We start from the raw sequence: 19,181 nt of genomic DNA on the forward strand, positions 1-19,181 counted from the left end.
ATAAATAAATTAAAAAAAAAAAAAAAGATACTGGCATCCCACTCTTGTCTTTTGGGGAATCATCTCTTCCCACCTTTCAGTGCATGGAGTTGTATTGGCAGTAAGAGCACTGCTAGGCTTCAGGGACCTACACTGGTCACGTTTTAACATTTTCTTTTCTCCCCCCCCTTTTTTTTCCCAGGGTAGGATCTCACTCTAGCTCAGGCTGACCTCGAACTCACTATGTAGTCTCAGGGTGGCCTCGAACTCACGGCAATCCTCCTACCTCTGCCTCCTGAGTGCTGGGATTAAAGGCATGTGACACTATGCCTGGAAACATTTTCATATTTTCTAAAATTTTTATTTATTTATTTGAGACACAAAGAGAAAGAGAGACAGAGAGAATGTGCCAGGGCCTCCAGCTGCTCCAATACCACACATATGCGCCACCTTTTGCATCTGGCTTATGTGGCTTCCGGAGAATCAAACCTGGGTCCTTTGGCTTTGCAGACAAATGCCTTCACTGCTAAGCCATCTCTCCAGCCATGAGGCAATTCTACCCCTTCCTTTTGCTTTCCCCTTAACCATACACTGGCTTTATGTGCTGGGAATAAGTGAAGGAGATTGGTAACCCACTGGTGAACTTCTCTAGAGGGGCTCCGTACCTGAAGGCAACCAGAAGCTGACACTCCATCTGGAGACAGCTTTGGCTGAATGGTGCTAGGGGGTTACAAGAAAGGCAACGATCCCTTATCCTAATTAACCAATGGACTAGCTAAACAGAATCAGCTAGAAAGCTATAAAACCAGCAATAGAAACCTGCATTGATTCTGAAATTTGGGGGGGGGGGGAGGAAGCTCTATATAATATTCTATTCTAGTGGTAATAAAGATAAGACATGCATGCTGGGCGTGGTGGCACACACCTTTAATCACAGCGCTTGGGAGGCAAAGGTAGGAGGAGCACTGTGAGTTCAAGGCCACCCTGAGAAAAAAGGTAAGACATGCATGCAGCCCAGAGTATTTACGTTACTTACTCAGACATTTTGCAAAGATTTTTACTACTAACGACCTAGAGTCCTACAAAATGGGGCTTACTATAAAAACTGAAACACTTGTTAGAGCTGGGCGGGGTGGGGCATGCTTTCAATCCCAGCACACAGGAAGCAGAGGACCAGGTCAGTCTGGGCTACCTTGAAAAAAAAACAAACACAAAAATCCTTAACACCTGTTTTATGTGCTATTTTGGCATTATTGAAGCTTTATCAAATACAAGCCATTAGATGCATTCTACAAGTGTGTGCATTTTCTACCTACTGGTGATATATTAGAAGAGACAGCCGTTAGTAATTAAGAGGTAATATGACAGTTTCATAGGCTTTGTATTTTTTTTTTTTTGTTTGCTTAATTATAAATGCTTACATTGGCTTGATACTGTTCCAGAATCACATGGCCTGGAAATTCTGGTTCTGGGATTTTTGCAAATTGTCGAATAACAACTAACAGTGTCTCAAGGCCAGAAAGACGGAGCTGGTCACTGTGGTCCGTGGCAGCCATAAAAGCCATGCGAATTAAGTCCGCAAGATGTAGCACCAAAAAGTCATCTGTAAGATTAAAAAAAACAAAAAACCTTATCACAAATAAGAATATGTTGAAACTAAGATTTACAGTAAGCAATGATTTTTTTTCCTTTTATTTCCCAGGTTAGATTTTCTTTTAGATACTTTTGTTTGCTTTCCCATATGGCTACATAATGTTAAATGCAGACTTTAAGGAGGGCTAGGGAGAGACAGTTCAGCCTGTCAGGCTGGGTTTAATTTCTGAGCACCTTCATATAGCCAAAATGTAAAGTGAGGGCTGGAGAGATGGCTAAGCAAGTTAAGACACATGCCTGCAAAGCCAAAGGACCCAGAATAAGTTCCCCAAGACCCACATTAAGCCAGATGTACAAGGTGGTGTGTATGTCTGGAGTTTGTTTGCAGTGGCTGAAGGTCCTGGAACACCCATTTTCTCTCTCTGCCTCTTTCTTTGTCTCTTAAAACAAATAAAAATAAATAAATACAAATAAAAAAGGAAAATAGCACATGTCTAGCACAATGACAAGAAACACAAACATACACATACCCTCACATGTGCAAATAAATAAAAATTTCTCTATATGTGTGTACATATATATGTGTGTATACACATACACACGCACACACTTTAGGGCTAAGTTTAGTGCATACTCAAATATAAAAAACATATGAAACTTCTGGGCATGGTGGTACACACCTTTAATCCCAGCACTGGAAAGGCAGAGGTAGGGGGATCGCTGTGAGTTTAAGGCCACCCTGAGACTACATAGTGAATTCCAGGTCACCTGGGGCTAAAGCAAGACCCTAACTCGAAAAACCAAGAAAAAAAGTGTCAAAGAAAGAATGCTAATCGTCTCCTCAATAAACATTTTGTCCAGGTGTTCTAAGTACATTTGATGGCATGTAGCAGACCTTGGACTTTGAGGCATTAGGCAGTAATTTATTCTCTGTCCATTTCATGTTAAGAGACTCAATGTTCCTTTTATTTATCTTGTTTTTCCCAAGATGGGGTCTCACTGTAGCCCAGGCGAACCTGGAACTCACTCTGTAGTTCCAGGTTGTTAAAAAAGTTCCACCCTAGAGCTAGGGAGACAGCTCACAACTGTTAAAGTGCTTGCTTGCTTGCAAAGCCTGCTGGTCTGGATTCAATTCTGCAGTACCCACGTAAAGCTAGATGCACAAAGTGGTAAATGTACCCCGAGTTTGTTTGTGGTAGCAAGAAGCACTAGCATGCTTATTTTCTAGCAAATAAATAAAAATCTTTTAAAGAAGTCCTACCCAGCTTAGGCTACAGGATGAGTTCCAGAATAACACACAAAAGACAAAAACAAAAATAAAGTTCAGGCTGGGAAAAATAATTTATGTATGTATGTATGTATGTATATGCATGCTTCAAGGCTGGTTGGGGTGGTACATGATTTTAATCACAGCACTTGAGAGGCAGAGGTAGGAGGATCACTGTGAGTTTGAGGTCACCCTGAGACTAGCTAGGTCAGTACAGAACAGGTCAACCTGGGCTAGAGCGCAATCTTACTCAAAAAACAAAAACAATGGTGAAGGAGATAGACACAGAGAACAACCAACCCTAACAAATCAGATATCCAGAGACACAGAGGCTCCTAAGATCTCAACACTGAAGCAGACCCAAAATGAACCCAACATGGCTCAGAGAAATTTGTGGAAGAGGGGGCAGAAAGAATGTCAGAGCCACACCTTGGGTCATGATATGCAGAGACATTTCCTCCTACCCATGATGGCTAACCCCACAATGCATGATCCATATTCTCTAATGAAGAGGGTCCCTGTGGAGGGGGAAGGACATGGAGGAGGGTAACAATGGTATCATTATTCACTGACTACAAAAACTAAAAAAAACAAAAAACAAAAAAATAAACTTCAGAAAATAATTTTTGTGAACTAGTTATTGCACACACAATTACCAAGGACATGATTATTCCTTTTTTCTTTTTGAGGTAGGGTTTCACCCTATCCCAGGCTGACCTGGAACTCACTTACGTAGTCTCAGGGCGGCCTTGAACTCACGGCAATCCTCCTGCCGTGGTCTCCCGAGTGATGGGACTAAAGGTGATGCCACCATGCCAGGCACCTTAGTTTTTTTTAAATTTATTTCAAAAAAATTTTTATTAACAACTTCCATGATTATAAACAATATCCCATGGTAATGCCCTCCCTCTCTCCACTTTCCCCTTTGAAACTCCATTCTCCCTCCCTCATATTCCCAACCCCTCTCAATCAGTCTCTCTCTTATTTTGATGTCATGATCTTTTCCTCCTCTTACAATGGTCTTGTGTAGGCAGTGTCAGGCACTGTGAGGTGATGGATATCCAGGTCATTTTGTGTCTGGGGGGAGCACGTTGTAAGGAGTCCTACCCTTCCTTTGGCTCTTACATTCTTTCAGACCCCTATTCTACAATAGACCCTGAGGCCTTGGAAGGTGTGAATAGAGACTTAGTTTTATTTTTAAGATTAAAACTATAAGCCAGAAGTGGGTGGAGAGACAGCTCAGAGGATAAAAGCACTTGCCACTTAAACACGAAGGCCTAAGGGAGCCTGAGTGAGATCCCCCAGCGCCCCTGTGAATAGCTGGGTATGGCCACACATGCCTGTCATCCCAGTCCTGTGGCGAGTGGAGACCTGAGAAGAGCTGGGGCTCAGAAACACAAGCAATGGAATCAGTGAGACTGTCTCAAGGAGCACTGGAGGGGGACACTCAATGTTCTCCTCTGGTCTGCATGGGGCAACTGTATGTGCATACAACCCCCACACAATATCCCATAAGTACTATAAGCACATACACAAAAATAAATAAAAACATGAAAAAACATTAAGCAGATGTACTCTAGTTCTATCATTTGGTATTTTCAGTTCTATGCCACTTACTTCTTGAATCACTTTTTTTCATTTCCTGTGCTAAAGCAACGTCAAAATGTGCACTGTGTGCATTCTCACACTGATTAATTATCCTACAGACACACTCAGCAGCAAAGACTCGTGTGGTCCACCGGGGATTGGTGAAAGGATGGGACCTTTCATCACTTCTGTTAGTCAGAACTGAGGCATCATCGCCCCGATCTCCCTCCTCCTCTTGCATTGTGTCCACACAAGCTGTGAAATCTTTTATCAAGAGAAAACACAAGTAATTATGATTAACTGCAAGATATGCTTATAAAGGAAACAAAAATTTACTTCAAATGCAATTGATCATACACATTTATTTATTATTATTATTTTTTTTTGGTAGAGTTTCATTCTAGTCCAGGGTGACCTGGAATTCACTATGTAGTCTCAGGGTATCCATAAATTCATGGTGATCCTCCTACTTCTGCCTCTTGAGTGCTGGTATTAAAGGCATGCACCACCATGCCAGGCTGATCATACACATTATTTTTTGTTTGAGAGTGACAGAGAGAGAGAGAATGGGCACATCAGGGCCTCCAGCCACTGCAAACAAACTCCAGATGCATGTGCAACCTTGTGTACCTTGGGTACTAGGGAACTAAGCCTTGAACCGGGGTCCTTAGGCTTTACAGGCAAGCACTTAACTGCTAAGCCATTTCTCCAGCCCTGATCATACACATTTATATCGAGTAGTTGGGTCTAATAAGCATAGATAGATAACAAATAGCATTAGGTCAAAATGACAAAGTTGTTGAGCTACATTTAAAGTAAGCCCAAATGTAACACCAAATATTGGGATAATTGTCAATACCTTGCATGTTGATAGCTATACTTAAGGAAGCTCAAAATTATTAACAAGGCATATGGATTTGGTATACTGGTTTATTTTTAAAAAGACTTGTTTTGGGCTGGAGAGATGGATTAGAGGTTGAGGCGCTTGCCTGTGAAGCTTAAGGAATCATTTTAGACTTGTCAGATCCCATATAAACCAGACATGCAAGGGCACAAGGTCACAATTATGCACAAGGTGGCACACATGTCTGGAGTTCAATTGCAATTCCCTCCCTCCCTCCTTCCCCCTTGCATTAAAAAAAAAAAAAAAAAAAGGCCAGTCTGTTGGGCTTGCCTCAAAAACAAAAACAAAACTGGTAGGCAAGGTGGTAAAAATCTTTAATCCCAGCACTTGGAGGCAGAGGTAGGAGGATCTCTGTGAGTTTGAGGCCACCTTGAGACTACAAAGTGAATTCCAGGTCAGCCTGGGCTAGAGTGAGACCCTACCTCAAACAAAACAAAACAAAAAAGAACAAGCATTTGTTTTAACACTGACTGGATTTGTTTCAAGCCTTAACTAGATTTGAGATGGTCCCTGAACCCACTGAAAAAAGTCTGAAAAATCGTTTTTTAGAAGACCCATTGTTGTCATTATAGTCAGTCTCAACACAGCAGCATCCACTGATTAGGAAATTATTTCTTCTTAACTGAAAGACTAAATATTGTAAGGTAAACTGCCCTGTTATACTTAAACTAGCTTGTATGTCAACATTTTAAAAATATTTATTTCTTTGAGAGACACAGAAAGAAAAAAGCTGACTATCTGTAAGTATGGGTGCACCAGGGCCTCCAGATGCATGTGCCACCTAGAGTATCTGGCTTTAGATGGGTACTGGGGAATTGAACCCAGGCCATCAGGCTTTGCAAGTAAGCTCCTTCAACTGCTGAGCCATCTCTCCAGCCTCAACATTTATTTTTGTGAATGTTAAAATAGAAAATAACTCACTAAATATATATAGTGTATACACACACACACACACACACACACACACACACACACACACACACATGTATGTATATATAAATATAAACTGGGGCTGGAGAGATGGCTTAGCAGTTAAGGTGCTTGCCTGTGAAGCCTAAGGACCCAGGTCCAACTGCCCAGGACCCACATAAGCCAGATGCACAAGGTAGTACATGAGCACAAGGTGGTATATATGTCTGGTGTTCAATTGCAGTGGATAAGGCCCTGGTATACCAAATCTTTCTGTCTTTCTCTCATAAATAAAAAAGACAAGCAAGTTTGATTCACCGGTACCCATGTAAAACCAGATGCACAAAGTGATGCTCTCGAAGCTGCAAAGGAATGCCAGAGGGAAACACACACACACATATTATATAATATATATATTTATAATATATATCTGGGTAAGGTATTATGCCTATGATACCAGCACTTGGGAGGTAGCCTTGGCTATATAATGAGTTCAAAGCCAGACTGTTCTACATGAGATCCTGTCTAAAGAATAAAGAAGTAAGCCAGGTGTGGTGGCACATGTCTTTAATCCCAGCACCTGGGAGGCAGAGGAAGGAGGATTGCTGTGAGTTTGAGGCCATCCATAGACTACATAGTGAGTTCCAGGTCAGCCTGGGCTATAGTGAGACCCTACCTCAAAAAGCCAAAAGAAGAAAAAAAAAAAAAAAAAAGAATAAAGAAGCAAAGAAATTGAAAATAAAATCAGCCTGTCTATGCACACATAAGGCCCCACCCTGTGTTGCAGACTGAACCCAGGGCCTGGCACATGTGAGGCAATATCCCCAACTTGATAAATGCTTTCTTTTAAGGGAGAAGTCCTCAGTAAATCTTAGGGAGCAGACAGTGGGAGGTAGGAGAGAACACTGAAGAAGGAAATCAAGCAGGGCCTGTGGTTCAAAGAGCAGGTGTAGGCCACTGGGAGTGTCAGGGGAGACAGACTGCAACATATAATTCTAGGAATTTCATGGCACTTTTTAACATATTTATTTATTTATTTGGGGGAGGGGAGGCAGATAGAGATAAAGAGAGAATGGGCATGCCTGGACCTCTAGTCACTGCAAACAAACTCCAAACGCATTGCCCCCTTGTGCATCTGGCTTACATGGGACCTGGGGAATTGAACCAGGGTCCTTAGTCTTCGCAGTCAAATGTCTTAATCACTAAGCCATTTCATCAGCCCTAATATTTATTTTTATTTATTTATTTTTTTTGTTTTTTGGGGCAGGGTCTCACTCTAGTTCAGGCTGACCAGGAATTCACTATGTAGTCTTAGGGTGGCCTCGAACTCACAGTGATCCTCCTACCTCTGCCTCCCGAGTGCTGGGATTAAAGGTGTATACTACCACATCTGGCTCCTAATTTTTATTTTTTATTATTGACAACTTCCATGATTATAGACAATAAACCATGATAATTTTCTCCCTCTCACTTTCCCCTTCACAACTCCTCTTCATTATATCCCCTCCCCTTCTCAATCAGTCCCTTTTTTTGTGTGTGTGTTTTTTGTTTTTTCGAGGTAGGGTCTCACTCTGATCCAGGCTGACCTGGAATTAACTCTGTCATCTCAGGGTGGCCTTGAACTCATGGCAATCCTCCTACCTCTGCCTCCCGAGTGCTGGGATTAAAGGCGTGTGCCACCACGCCCGGCTCCTTTTTTATTTTGATGTCATCATCTTTTCCTACTATTATGATGAAAAAATATATATATTTATTTGATTTTTCAAGGTAGGATCTCTAGCCCAAGCTGACCTGGAATTCACTAGATATTATCTATGAAATTAATGGTACTTTTTATAGCTCACAAACTCTGCTTTTTAATTTGTTTGATACAGGAGAGCTGGGTATGGTGGTGCACACCTGTCACCTTAGCATTTGGGAGGTGGAGGCAGAAGCCTGAGTTTTCAGGATCATCCTGAACTACATAGCCAGTTCAAAACCAGGTTGGGTTACATGAAGCCTTTTCTCAAAAAACCAATTGCCAGGCATGGTAGTGCATGCCTTTAATCCCAGCACTCAGGAGGCATAGGTAGGAACATTGCTGTGTGTTTGAGGCCAGCATGGGACTACAAAGTGAGTTCCAGGTCAGCCTGGGCTGAAGTGAGACCCTACTTCAAAAAAACAAAAATGGGGGGGGGGGAATAACATGCTTTATTGCCTTTAAGTATGGAAGTTGTCAATAATAACAGTAAGCCGGGCATGGTTGTGCATGCCTTTAATCCCAGCACTTGGAGGCAGAGGTAGGAGGATCACTATGAGTTCGAGGTCACCCTGAGACTACATAGTGAATTCCAGGTCAGCCTGGACCAAAGTGAAACCCTACATTGAAAAACTAAAACACACACACACACACACACACACACACACACACACGCACACACATAAATAAATAAGACCAAAATATCAAACAAAACAAACTTCCAGAAGAATTATTTAATACAAAAGAGGAAAAAAAACAGCCCAAGTATTAAAATTAACATTGTTCTTATTAAAAAGAATTCTAGGGGCTGGAGGGATGGCTTAGGGTTCAGGTGTTCACCTGCAAAGCCAAAGGATCCTGGTTCGATTCTCCAGGACCCATGTAAGCCAGATGCATAAGGGGGCACATGCATCTGGAGTTCATTTGCAGTGGCTGGAGGCCCTGGTGTGCCCATTCTCTCTCTCTCTCTCAAATACATAAATAAATATATTTAAAAAGAATTCTAGGATCCTAGAGGCAGAATCTTCATTTGAGATAGCAAAAGCCACATTTATAATTCAAATAGACAGACGGATGAATCTCAGTGGCAAACAATCTACAAGTTTTTACTTCCAAATCTGCTACTGTACCTTGAGATCAGCAGCACTTACCAGCTGACGCAGCCAGCACATCCTTACAGAGCTTTAACCAAAGAGAGAGCTTTCCCACAGCCATAGATGTAATCATATGACTTAAAGTCTCTCTGATATCATGGCATAAGCTCTGATCTGTCTCTCTGTCTAGTAAGGCCAGCAATGCCCCCTCTAGGCCCACTTCTCTGATGTTCACACCTGCAAGAGGAAAACTGATGTCAATCTTAGATCATATTGAAAACAAGACTGCCACGAGACAAACACATTCATGGCCACTAAATAGTGCATACTCATATGTGAAAGGACTAGCTGGAATATTGTACCTTAATATACTGACCTAAAAAATATTTTCATTATTTATTTGCAAGCAAGGACAGAAGGAGAGACAGACAGACAGACAAATACATATGCCATGGCCTCTTGCCACTGCAACCAAACTACAGATGCATGTGCCACTCTGTACATCTGGCTTCTGGCTTCATGTAGGTACTGTGGAATCAAACCTAGTCTGCCAGGCCTTGCAAATAAGTGATCTTAACTGCCTTTCCAGTTCAACCCGCTGATCTTAATTTACAGTTGGACCCTGGGATTAATTACACTACATAGCTATTTTTATTTATTTATTTATTTGAGAGACAGAGGGGAAGAAGTAGGGAGAGAGAGGGGGACAGAGAGAGAGAAAGAGAGAGAGGGAGAGAATGGGCACACCAGGACCTCTAGCCACTGCAAATGAACTCCAGATGCATGAGCCCCCTTGTGCAACTAGCTTACATGGGTCCTGGGGAATCGAACCTGGGTCCTTTGGCTTTGTAGGCAAGCACTTTAACCACTAAGCCATCTCTCCAGCCCCATAGCTATAGTTTTTATGTAATGTTATTTAAATAACTCCTTTTAGAAATATTTTTATTGGGCTGGAGAGATGGTTTAGCGGTTAAAGTGCTTGCCTGCAAAGCCTAAGGGCCCAGATTCAATTCTCGAGGTCCCACATAAGCCAAATGCACAAGGTGATGCATGCATCTGGAGTTTGTTTGCAGTGGCTAGAGGCCCTGGTATGCCCATTCTTTTTCTCTCTCTGTCTCAAATAACTAAATAAAAATTTAAACTTTTATTTATTTATTAGAGGGAGAGATAAGAGGCAGCTAGAAAGAGCAATTGTATGTATGTATAAAAAAACTAGTAAGTTTAAAAATAATTACATTGATGAGATGAAGTGGTCTAAATTTTTTTCACATTAAGAGTTCAGACTAAATAGAAAACCACCACCATAGGGTGCAAAGATGGCTTAGCGGTTAAGGCATTTGCCTGCAAAGCCAAAGGACTTTGGTTCAATTCCCCAGGACCCACATAAGTCAGATGCACAAAATGGCACATGTGTCTGGAGTTTGTGTGCACTGACTGGAGACCCTGGCATGCCCATTCTCTCTCTCTCATATAAATACATTAAATTAAAAAAAAAAACCCACCTCATGGAAAACAGTGCTTAATTACCTCAACTAAAGGTCTCATAGTAGCCCAGGCTGACCTGGAACTCACTCTGTGGTCCCAGACTTGCCTTGAACTCATAGCAATCCTCCTACCTATGCCTCCCAAGTGCTGGGATTCAAGTTGTGCACCGCCATGCCTGGTGCAATATTCTTACTGCAAAAGTAATGAAGTATCTCAAAGGAGCAATTCTGTCTTAATCTAGCATACACTTCTTTTAGCTCTGAAAATGTAAAAACCCAAGACTTCTTTTAAAGATCAAAAGGGGTATAAGGCTGGGTGTAGTGGCACACACTTTAAATCCCAGCACTGAGGAGGCCAAGGTAGGAGGATGTTATGAGTTCGAGACCAGCCTGGTACTACAGACTAAGTTTTAGGTTAGCTTTGGCTAGAGGGAGATGGGTGAGATGGGGAAGGAGGTGGTAGGAATATTTCATATTACTACACTAATTAATGCAAGCAATGATTGGACCCTAGATGTGGGTGAGGGCAAAGGGGCAGGTCATGAAACGTTTTTGAAATAATGGGAGAAATTTGTCTCAGGACTGTAAACTTCATGATGCTAAAAATCACTGTTGATTTTCTTAGGTGTGAGAATGGAGGAAAGTTTATTTTTGTGAAATGCACACTGAAGTTTTGTTTTTTCAAAGTAGGGTCTCACTCTGACCTGGAACTCACTATGTAGTCTCAGGATGGCCTCAAACTCACAGCAATCCTCCTACCTCTACCTCCCGAGTGCTGGGATTAAAGGCATGTACCAAAGCCAAACCAAAGTATTTAGGAATGAACTGGAGGTCTGTAGCCTGCTTTGAAATTACTTACCACCTATCATCCACCCATCCATCTGCCTATCTTTAGTAATTGTCATAAAGATATTAACTAAGGTTTATGTGTTCATTGCATGGGTCTTTCAACTTTGTTGCGAGTTTGGAAATTATAAAATTTTTAAAAAGCAATGCCCAATTCTATGTTTTTAAAAATGAAAGCTATGAGGCTGGAGAGATGGCTTATCAGTTAAGGTGTTTGCCTGCAAAGCCAAAGGACCCAGGTTTGATTCCCCAGGACCCATATAAGCCAGGTACATGTGTCTGGCCTTAGTTTGTAGTGGTGGGAGGCCCTGATGTGTCCAATTCTCCCTCTCCCTCTTTCTTTCTCCCTCGAATAACTAAATACAAAAAATATGCTAAAAAAATGAAAGCTATGTTACCAGCCCTAGACTATTTTATCAGTTGAGTCATATAGATTATTAGCCCAAGTCAGCACAGAAGCTTTTCTTTTTTGGAGGCAGGGTCATATTCTAGCTCAGGCTGATGTGAAATTAGTCTCAGGCTGGCCTTAAACTCACAGTGATCCTCCTAACAGTTTCCTGAGTACTGGGATTAAAGGCATATAGCACCACACCCGGCAGAGGTGGTAGGGGGAGAGGGAGTGAAAGAGACTAGGTACACCAGGGCCTCCAACTACTGAAACAAACTCCTGTTGCATGTGCCACTTCATGCATCTAGCTTTATGTGGGTATGGGAGAACTAAATTCAGGTTGTTAGACTTTCTGAGCAAGCAGTGAAAGGCCCAAGAATTCAGAAGCCCAGAAATACTATCACACTCCAAAGGGAGCTTAAGCGGGCCCCTGCATACCTCAAACTCCAGGCTTTACTCTCTGTTGGAAGCAAGTAAAGAATCCCTCTTCTCATTATATCAGAGCCCGCTCCTAATATAAAACTAGGTAAAAAGGGCATGAGATAGCCCTCAAGGATGGGAAATGAGTAATGAAGTGAACCACTTATTTGGTTTCTGTAAATAGCCTGCACCATAAGCCTTAATAGCCCACACTGTAAGCCTTAGTAGCTCGCACCATAAGCTGTAGCAGCCTGCCTCAGACCACCAAGGTCATAGGAGGCTGATACCACACTCTGCTACTCCCACCCAAGGACCTGCACAAATGCTGACCACCAAGGTCATAAGAGAATGATTGGTCCATGAGGGGCTTGAACAAATTAAACTAATTGGCTTAGAAACTATGGGGTGGCACAAACTGACTGGCTCACACCCTGCGGGCTACTGATATTAAAAAAATGATTGGTCTAATGCACAGGCTTTGTTAGAAACCCTATAAAAACTGTCCTGTTCCTGCATTCGATGCTCTGCATTCCTCTACCCCTGTGCGGTGTACGACTGTGGGCCCCAGAGCGCTTGGAATAAAATCCTCTTGCAGTTTGCATCAAGACCGCTTCTCGTGAGTGATTTGGGGTGTCGCCATATCCAGGCAGAGCGTGGGGTCCCCCTCCTGGGGTTCCTTCAGCAGCAAAGAAGCTTTAATGCACTGATAAAACATTCTAGGGCTAGAGAGATGGCTTGGTGGTTAAGGCACTTGCCTGCAAAGCCTAATAACCTGGGTTCAATTCCTCAGTAACCATGTAAAGCCAGATGCACAAAGTGGCACATGCATCTAGAGTTTGTTTTCAGTACTTAGAGGCTGTGGCATGTCCATTTTCTCTCTGTCTGTCTTCTCTGTCTCTGCTTGCAAATAAATTATGGATTGGAAAGCTTTGGCTTGGTGACTTTATCAAAGCATGGTAGTACTTTGGAAGTTTTATACTTACAAATATATTACTTTATTATTTATAGTTTTTTAACTTTACATGCAAATCCAAGCTAATCATATCAGATTTAAGATGAAGTGATTTGGGTCAGGGATTTGGCTCATTGTGTACTTGAGATTATGGGTTCAATTGCCAGCACTATCAAGAAACAAAATAAAATAAAATGGATACAAAAACAGGGATGGTGGCACATGCCTGTAATCCTAGCAGCTGGGAGGTGGAGGAAGGAGAATCAGAACTTCGTGGTCATACTCAGCCACACAAGAGTTTAAGGTCAGCCTGGGCTACAGACTCTCCCTCAAAAGTAAATACCTGGAGGCTGGATAGATGGCCAAGTGCAAAGCCAATGGACCCAGGTTAGATTCCTCAGCAACCATGTAATCCAGATGCACAAGGTGGTGCATGCGTGTGGAGTTTATTTGCAGCAGCTGGAGCCCTGGTGCACCCATCCTCCCTCTATTTCTCTCTCAAATAAACAAACAGAACATTAACAAAAAATAGGGCTGGAGAGATGGCATAGAAGTTAAGGCGCTTGCCTGCAAAGCCAAAGGACTCAGGTTTGATTCCCCAGGACCCACCTAAGCCAGATACATCTGGAGTTTGTTTGCAGCAGATGGAGGCCCTGGTGCACCCATTCTCTGTCTCTATCTTCTATCTGCCTCTCTCTTAAATGAATAAATAAATAAATAGGTCAGTGTGGTGATGCACCCCTTTAATTTCAGCAGTTGGGAGGCAGAGGTAGGAGGATCACCATGAGTTTGAGGCCACCCTGAGATGCCATAATGAATTCCAGGTCAGCCTGGGCTAGAGTGAAACCCTACTTGGAAAAACTTACTAACTAAATAAATAGCCAGGCGTGGTGGCATATGCCTTTAATTCTAGCACTTGGGCAGATGAGGCAGAGGATTGCTGTGAGTCCGAGGCCAGCCTAAGACTAATTCCAGGTCTATTTAGAGCAAGACCCTACCTCAAAACAACAAGAACAACAACAAAATAAAAAAAAAAAAAAACAAGCAGGCAATGAAATAAACAGGAAATATAGTTAAAAAAATCTTACAAAGAAATATTTAAACTCAGCTCTAAAACGTAAAAGGAACAGAAAAATTCCTTAACTTAATAGCAGAACTCACACACACACACACACACACACACACACACACACACACACACACTTTTAGGACTCATTCATGTTTTATTAAAATGTTATTACTTTTCTTACTGTTAGTGTGTGTAATGTGATGAGTACATACATGTTCATGTATGTGAAGCCACACACATGCCACAATGCATGTGGAGGTCAGAGGACAATTTTCAGGTCTCAGCCCTTGTCTCCCATCTCATTTGAGGCACAGCCTCGAATTGTTCACCAGACTGGCTGTTTAGTGAGCTTTTGAGAAGTTCTCATTTCCATCTCCCTTCTGGATGAGGGCATATTGGGTTTATAAAAGTCTGCCACAGTTCAAGTCTGTAGGTCTGGACTCAGGTATTCACGCTTGTGTGTTCTTTACCCACTAAGCCAACTCCCCAGCCTCTAAAATATTATTTTGAAGGAAAGAAAGCATGCATGATAAATTATTTACAGGCTAAGTCCAATTTCAGGTAGCTCCTATGAGAAAAATTTGCTGGAAACCAAGTTTAGTACCAAAAAGAGAGTTGCAAAGATACAAGATGCATAAACGCCATACAGAGCCTGGAGAGATGGCTCAGCTGTTACAGGTGCTTGCTTGCAAAGCCTACTGGCCTGGGTTTGATTCTCCACTATCCACGTAAAGACAGATGCACAAAGTGGTGTATACACCTTGAGCTTGTTTCCAGTGGCAAGAGGCCTGGCACACCCATACTCACCCTCTCTCTTTCAAATAAATGTTTAGAAAAGTAAAATAAAATACAAGCTATGTAGAAAACTACTATTATGTTTATTAATTAAGAAATATAATTTAGAGGCTGAAGAGATGGTTCAATGGTTAAAGGTGCTTGCTTGGAAAAGCCTGCAGGCCCAAGTTCAATTCCCCAGCAACCTACATAAAGTTGAATGGGCATTAGTTTGCAGATGCAAAAGATCCTGGTGCATCCATAAACAAACACACCTGTGTCCTCTCTCTCACATACATGCACATTCACAAATACAAAGAAATAATAAAAATTTAAAATACATACAATTGAAACAGCAAAAAAAAAAAAAAAATGTAGGTTGGCAGAATTGGAGGATCACTGTGAAGTTGAGGCCAGCCTGGGACTACAGAGAGTTCCACAACAGTCTGGGCTAAAACAGCAACAAAAACCCCATGGGCTGTGAAACACAGACCATTAGCACGGATTCCCACATCTCTAGTTGAGTAGGTCATGGATGGGACTAGTAATCTGCATTTCTAGCAAGTTCTCAGATGAGGTAGATGTTGCTGGTTGAGGGGTTCAGTTTGAGAACCATTGCTCTCAATCACTAATATCATCAGATAAAATGATCACTGTTATTTCTTTTTAAAATATTTAATTTTTTCTAAGAGAGAAAGAGGGACGGAGGGAGGGAGGGAGAGAGAGACAAAGAGAGGAGAGAATAGGCACAACCAGGGCCTCTAGCAGCTGCAAATGAACTCTAGACACATGTGCTACTTTGTGCATCTGGCTTACATGGGTCCTGGGGAATTGAACTGAGGTCCTTTGGCTTTGCATGCAAATGCCTTAACAGCTATGCCATCTCTACAGCCCTGTTACTTCTTTTTTTCTAAAAATATTTTATTTACTTATTTCCATGCGGGGGGGGGGGGAGAAAAGGAGGGAAAGGCAGCTATAATATAAATCTCAATAGATTTGGGAACAGGTTTACCTAAGGGAAATGATAAATGGAAAGAGGGAGGAAAGGAGGGAGAGAGGCAGGGGAAAGAATAGGCAGGCCAGGACCCTTAGCTGCTACAATCGAACTCTAGGCACATGTGCCACTTTGTGCATCTGCCTTACATGGGCACTGCGGAATCAAGCCTGTGTCCTTAGGCTTTGCAGGCAAACACCTTCACTGCTGAGCCATCCCTCCAGCCCCAATAACTATTATTTCTTGCAGCAGACTTAAGATTTACTTTGCATTAACTTTTAAACATTTAGAAAACTTAGGCACATATGGAAAATTCAGTATCAAAACAATCCCTTGAGCAGAACATAATGCTGGCCAAAGGACTTACCCAGAGTCCATTCTCCTCTGTAGTCCTTGGCCAGCGTGACAGCGTGCTCAGAGACTTCAGCTGCTCCCCTCTGCACGAGCTGACGCAGACATGCGAGAACTGCTCTTCTCAACAACAAGTAGGGACTGCAGAGATTCACCTGAAAGATATCGTTTGGAGAATGAAACTAAAATTCTTGGTGGCACATAGGAGGTCTACTAAGACTTTTACTAGACCTCTCCTGATTCTATTCAGTCCATCCATAGACAGGAGAAGTGATCAAAAACAGTGACACTTATTCCAACCATTCAAGTACATACTTACAATTGTATAACTGCAAAACAGCATAAAGAACAATATGTGTAAATTATGTACTATTTGTACCCAAGTCAAAGCAAGGCTTTGGCAGTGTTAGAAGACAAGAGAATTTGAATAAAAGCAGTTTTGGGAGAGAAACGCAGCACAACATAAAGATTTATACATTTGTGCTCATGAGACTCTAAAGCTTTACCACCTCGAAGAAATGTAAGCCAAGAGCGATTTTTGGCAGTGTAGCTCACTGCTTAAACTAGGGATTCTGGAGTCAAATAGCATGCTCACTTTGAGTCTGAAACTCCCCATAACTTATTAGCTATGTGACCTTAGGCAAATTATTTAACCTCTCTGTTTTCCTCCTCATAACATTATGAACCCATTTCATAGGGTTGCTGTAAAGTTAATATGTAAAGTGCTTACCACAGAACCTGGTCAACAATAATAATCTATTGTTAGTTACTATTAGTGTTGTTCCTAATAATAATATTTTATTCAGATGGTATATGGCATAAAAATGCATTTTCAAATAAATGAAATTTACTCCAAAAACATTCACTAAAATGTTCTCTAGAGACATAGAACATAAAAATTTACATACACACACACACACACACACACACACACACACACACATATATGATATATGTCATGTACAGACACAGCCACAATGTAAATCTCAATAGGTTTGGGCACAAGTTTACCTAAGGCAAATGATAAGTTTGGTGATACACCTCACATGATCCACTTTGGGTAAGAAGTCTCTGGATGTAAATTCCTAAATGTTATTTTTATCTTCAGAGTCAATATCTTGCCATGTAGCTCAGGGCAGTGTGGGACTTCCCACAGACCAGGCTGGCCTTGAACCTAGCCTCCTGAGTGCTAGGATTACAGGCACACAATCTCCATGTCTAGTTCTATGATACAACTTCTTACTCAGTGATTTCATAAGTGATAATAAATTTAGAGATGTCAAATTTATTTTCTCCTAATCAGGGGACTAAAGACCAACCTGGTATGGCCTATAACAATTGATATATTCTTTCTGTTGGTGGTGGTGCTGGGATTGAGCCCAAAAGCTCAGACATGGTAATGACCATGTAGTTTTTGCTGCTAGTGGTGCCAAGGACTGAACTCCAACACAAGAAGTAATTTTCAAAGTAAAAATGGAGAAGTAACAGCATGATTATAATAGAGATCGTATGGTGATTTGGTATATACGGGAAGGTCAGAAATGAGAAATGTAAGTTGGTTGTAAAGAACAGAGGCTAAATTCTAAGAAAAGAGAGATAGGTGGTAGCAGGGGCGACTCCATGTGTAAGAAGAAAGGCATGCAGAGAGAGCTGAATGTTAGGTCACCAGCGAAACACAAGGTATGATCTGCTCTGTAAGAATATCTTACACCCTCAAGTTTAAATTCAAACCTAGGTGGAGAACAATTCCATTCACAGAAGTCTCATGGTCATGTTATTCCAGTCATGTTTAGGAACTTTTGTTGTTAGAAGCTAGTATGCATGGTAACAGAGAAGTTAAAATATGAAAAGAGTAATAGGTTTATTCATGCCCAAGATTACTATTATATTTAATATCAATGGTTAAAAACAGCATTCTACATGATAATTTTAAAGAACAATTAATGAGTCTATTAATTATTTTAATTGGAGTTTTACAGGCATATAACACAAGGCAGGTGCAGCATTGATTCAGGCTTATCAATTTTTAAAAGAGCATGCTCAGTCTTTCTGCTTGCAAACAAATGAGTAAAAATGAAAACACAAAATTCAGCATGCTCAGAAGTAGTGCTGTTTGGAGGCTATCACACAAAGCGAAATGGAAGGTATACTACCTCCAGGTCATCACCAGCATTTCAACTGGAAAAGGAAGAGTGGCTTAAGGCAAATAGACAAAGCAAGCAAAAAGCAGAGGCTAAACCAAACTAACCAACTCTTTTCTGAAATGAATATATTAAATCAAAACAATGCAAATTTCAGTGCAAGGAGTGAGTGCGCCAGCTGGAGGTTAGGAAGGTTTCGTTCACACTAGGATTAATGATCATGTGACATGCTATGCATACTGGACTTGCATGAATGGTTACAGATGCAGAGGAAAACAAGAACATCTACAACCAAAATGACACAAAGAAACAGCACTGCAAATCTCAAAGAGAATTAGCAAACAAGGGTGAGGGACCTACCAACACAGAATTATCCAACAAGATCCCCTGCACAAAAACAAATGACAGCCCAGTCATGACAAAACCCAAGGATAAACACCAGGCTGACTACAACAGCAGTCAGCTAAGTGGAGAACATAAATGCCGGCAGTTATCACCCAATCAGCTTAGCTTCGGTCTAAAAATGTGGCCTAACTGATAAAACATAAACTGAATTGAGATCTTGAAAATCACCAAGGGTTCCAAAATGTAAAGATATAAAACACAGAGTAATTATAAAAGGTACAACTGAGTAACTGGGTTTTAAATTTGAATGTCTAGTTAAATCTCAGAATTAAAATCTGATGGAGCT

General features: G+C 41.4%; 1 protein-coding gene across 3 annotated transcripts in view; it reads right to left on the reverse strand.

The window, feature by feature from the left end:
* Heatr5a (HEAT repeat containing 5A) overlaps positions 1–19,181 on the reverse strand; it is a 170,199-nt gene that overhangs the window by 39,202 nt on the left and 111,816 nt on the right. For all 3 annotated transcript variants that reach the window (XM_045154098.1, XM_045154097.1, XM_045154099.1), the window contains 4 exons: positions 16,366–16,504; positions 9,129–9,308; positions 4,457–4,690; positions 1,401–1,582 (listed from right to left, as the gene is read on the reverse strand). In XM_045154098.1, coding sequence (XP_045010033.1) covers positions 1,401–1,582; positions 4,457–4,690; positions 9,129–9,308; positions 16,366–16,504 — 735 coding nt within the window. The remainder of the gene's footprint in view (positions 1–1,400; positions 1,583–4,456; positions 4,691–9,128; positions 9,309–16,365; positions 16,505–19,181) is intronic.

The sequence above is a fragment of the Jaculus jaculus genome, chromosome 7, assembly GCF_020740685.1.
Source record: "Jaculus jaculus isolate mJacJac1 chromosome 7, mJacJac1.mat.Y.cur, whole genome shotgun sequence".
Lineage (NCBI taxonomy): Eukaryota > Metazoa > Chordata > Mammalia > Rodentia > Dipodidae > Jaculus > Jaculus jaculus.